The sequence below is a fragment of the Emiliania huxleyi genome (genome assembly GCF_000372725.1).
Source record: "Emiliania huxleyi CCMP1516 unplaced genomic scaffold EMIHUscaffold_60, whole genome shotgun sequence".
NCBI classification, from domain to species: Eukaryota; Haptophyta; order Isochrysidales; family Noelaerhabdaceae; genus Emiliania; species Emiliania huxleyi.
In genome coordinates this window covers 202,177-205,127 of record NW_005197506.1, presented here as the reverse complement: position 1 = coordinate 205,127, position 2,951 = coordinate 202,177, and the positions used below count along the sequence as shown (strand labels likewise).

General features: G+C 63.0%; 2 protein-coding genes across 2 annotated transcripts in view; both read right to left on the bottom strand.

Moving 5' to 3' along the window:
• The window catches only part of EMIHUDRAFT_214148 (hypothetical protein), a gene marked incomplete at both ends in the record, with an annotated part of 3,608 nt that extends 1,779 nt beyond the window's left edge, over positions 1–1,829 (bottom strand). The window contains 6 exons of the mRNA XM_005764198.1: positions 136–288; positions 381–678; positions 782–858; positions 1,080–1,229; positions 1,339–1,368; positions 1,506–1,829. Coding sequence (XP_005764255.1) covers positions 136–288; positions 381–678; positions 782–858; positions 1,080–1,229; positions 1,339–1,368; positions 1,506–1,829 — 1,032 coding nt within the window. The remainder of the gene's footprint in view (positions 1–135; positions 289–380; positions 679–781; positions 859–1,079; positions 1,230–1,338; positions 1,369–1,505) is intronic.
• Positions 1,830–2,280: 451 nt separating this feature from the next.
• The window catches only part of EMIHUDRAFT_214147 (hypothetical protein), a gene marked incomplete at both ends in the record, with an annotated part of 1,582 nt that continues 911 nt past the window's right edge, over positions 2,281–2,951 (bottom strand). The window contains 2 exons of the mRNA XM_005764197.1: positions 2,281–2,520; positions 2,608–2,679. Of these exons, the coding sequence (XP_005764254.1) occupies positions 2,281–2,520; positions 2,608–2,679 (312 nt within the window). The remainder of the gene's footprint in view (positions 2,521–2,607; positions 2,680–2,951) is intronic.

Here is a 2,951-nt window from a genome sequence, read left to right as displayed (position 1 = left end):
CCCCCCCCCCCCCCCGTAAGCTCAGGCGAGGCGGCCTGTTCATTGGAAAGGCGAGTGAAGACACATCGTTCTCACCTCCTCGCCTGTGCGCGACTAGCCGAGAATGCCGTCAATCATGGCAAAGGGCAGTAGCACCAGGAACAGGAGCAGGATGACGCGGAGGACGCCGACGTAGCCCGGCGGCAGCGGCGTGTTGACGATGCGCTCGCATCCGGTTATCGCCTCGCAGAAGCCCTCGGTGACGCCAAAGAGGGAGTGCGACAGCATCGAGGTGTGCAGGTAGAGGGTCTGCGCGGGCAAGGGCACAAACGGAAGAGGGAAAGACTCGGCGGGCGCAAGTGGGGAGGGTGCGGGTGGCTGCGGCTGCGGCTGCGGCGCACCTGCTCGCCTCTGCTCACCTCGCCTCTGCTGGCCTCGCTGCCCGCCGCCGAGTACTCCACAGTGGCGCCGATGGCCACGTCCACCGAACGGCGCAGCCTCATGATGGCGTACAGCGGCGGGTGGCTGGCCTGCGCGAGGTTCGCCAGCTGATGCGAGCTCAGCAGCGAGTAGAGGCCGTCGAACTGCCCCCTCGCCATCATCGCCTCGATCTTGTGGCCGTCTAGCAGGTCGAGCTCAGTGTACATCCTCTGCACTTGGGCGCTCACGGGGACAGGGCACAGCCGCTCGCCGCGCAGCCTACATGTGTGTTGAGCTCATGTCATCACAGGCACTCCAGGGGTGGTGGCGCGGCCACTGGCTTCGCAGCCGGCAGCAGAGGGCGATGGCGAACGCGATGCACCAGCCGCCCACCTCAGCGTGCAGCCGGTGCGATTTTGCGCACACCTCCGCCGAGACGCCCATGCGCGTCTGGTGCGCCTGAGCGGCGAGAGAAGGACGGTGTTGAAAGCCACACGAGGCTTGACACATGGTTAGTCGCCCGTCTCTGGGCTAGATCTTGGCTAGATCTCGCCGCGGCGCTCGCGATGAGCTGAGTGAGCAGCGAGCGCGAGCCGTTGACAACCTGACACACGGGCCGCGCTGCTTAAGACACTACGCCGTGATTGGTGTGAGCCACCTACTTTCGTTCTGGCGCGCACCTTGCCCCAGTACAGCCGCGCATTTGACCAGCGCTTGTACGAGGCTTGAAGGCGGAAGGCGAGCAGCAGCGACATTGCGCCCGCGAGATTCTGCATGGGCAGCGACTCCGAGAAGTCCGAGATGAGCTCGGTGGCGGAGGGGAAGAAGTACTGTTGTGGGGCGCGGGGGCTGCACGTCGAACACAGCTTTGCTGCAGCTGTCACGTGTCAAAACTCACACGTGTATCGGAAGTGTCTAGGCTTATGCGGTGCATGCCACCTCGAGGAGTGTCAGTGTGACGGCGATTGCCTGGAGGGACGGGGACGCGTGACTCAACGGTAGTAGCGCGGGAGCCACAGCCGGCTGGCTGGCTGGGGCTTTGGTCTGGGGTAAGGGGAAGCGGCTCGCTGGCTGCTCGCCGTCGTGAACGCCCACGGAAGCAAGACAAATCCCGTCTCTTTGCAAATGTCGAGCATGCGCAAGGTGTGGATCCACGAGCGTCGATTGTAAGTCAGCCTCGCACGCGATGTCGCCAGCTTCGAAACGACCCCAACGCGGCTGCCGAGCGCGCTAATCCGAGGCGTGTTGAGTGAGTCCGCCTTTGAGGAGGCCTTCACCGGCGAGAAGGGAAACCCGACTCCGCGCGGCGTGGCGTGCCCGCCAGCGGCCAGTGGGTCGGCCACGGACCGCCCGCGGCTCGAAGAGCGCCGCACGCCAGCAATCGACGGCTCTGGCGAGTGATGCCGCACGCTAGGCTTGTTCGTGTGCATATATGTGTCTGATATGTGTGCACAACAAAGCCCACTCGTCCGTCCCGCCGGCGGTGTTTTTCACGGCCATCAAGTTTACGGGACATGTGCATGCACATGACATGTGCATGTGCATGCACATGTGCATGTGCACATGCACAACAACATGTGCATGTGCATGTGCATGTTGCATGTGCATCTTGTGCATGTGATTCGTGTCCAGGTCCGAGCCGGGGCTGGCTGTTCTTGCACACGTCTTTGGTTCTTCTGACTTCTCGGGCCTCCTCAGTGCTCAGAAACTAACTTACGCGGAAGTACAATTAGGCGCTTGGCATGTTTGTATTTACCAGCTCGTTCACGATCTGAGACTGAGTGTACAAGAATTTCGATTATTTTAAGGCGTGTTGTGCCCCCCCGGGGCGCGCCGCTTCAGCCGATATCGAGCCGTACACCGGACCCCGCCGGTCACGGCTCACGGGGCGCCCGCCGCCTCGCCACCGACAGCGTGCGGCCAGAGCAGCGCCGCCACGCGCGCCGCCGCCGCGTCGAAGTTGTCCCCCCAGTGTGTCTCGTCGGCGGGGTCGTCCTCCGCCTCCTCGCGCGGACTGCAGCTGTACAGCCCCGCCTCGAAGAGCGCGTGGTGCCGCCGGTGGCCGGCGCTGCCGTCGGCGGGCGGGCGCAGCATCTGGAGCACGCTGCTGCCCAGCAGCGCCTACCGGGACGCATCGAGAAGAGGGCTTAGGGGAGGGGTCCGAAGGGAGGGGCCCAAACCCCGCGGCGCGGCGCAGAAGAGACGCACCAGCCGCGCTGCGAGCGGCACCAGCGGCTTCGCGCCCCGCGAGAGCCACCGGGCAGCGAGCTCGTTTGGCGCCTGCGGGAGAGCACCGGGCAGGGTTATGGGCAAGGGGTGTGGGCAAGGGTTGTGGGCAAGGGTTGTGGGCAAGGGTGTGTGCATGGATTTTGGGATGAGATTGGGATGGGAGAATACCCTTCTTGACTATCATTCACCACGCGTTTTTCCCCTGAGTTTTTTTCCTCGCCGCTTTCTTGTTCCCCTCTTTTTGGATTATCACTTTTTTTTCTATTTTATTGCCTGTTTTTGCCCTATTTCTTTTTTGTACACTCTTTTTTTTGTATGCTTGC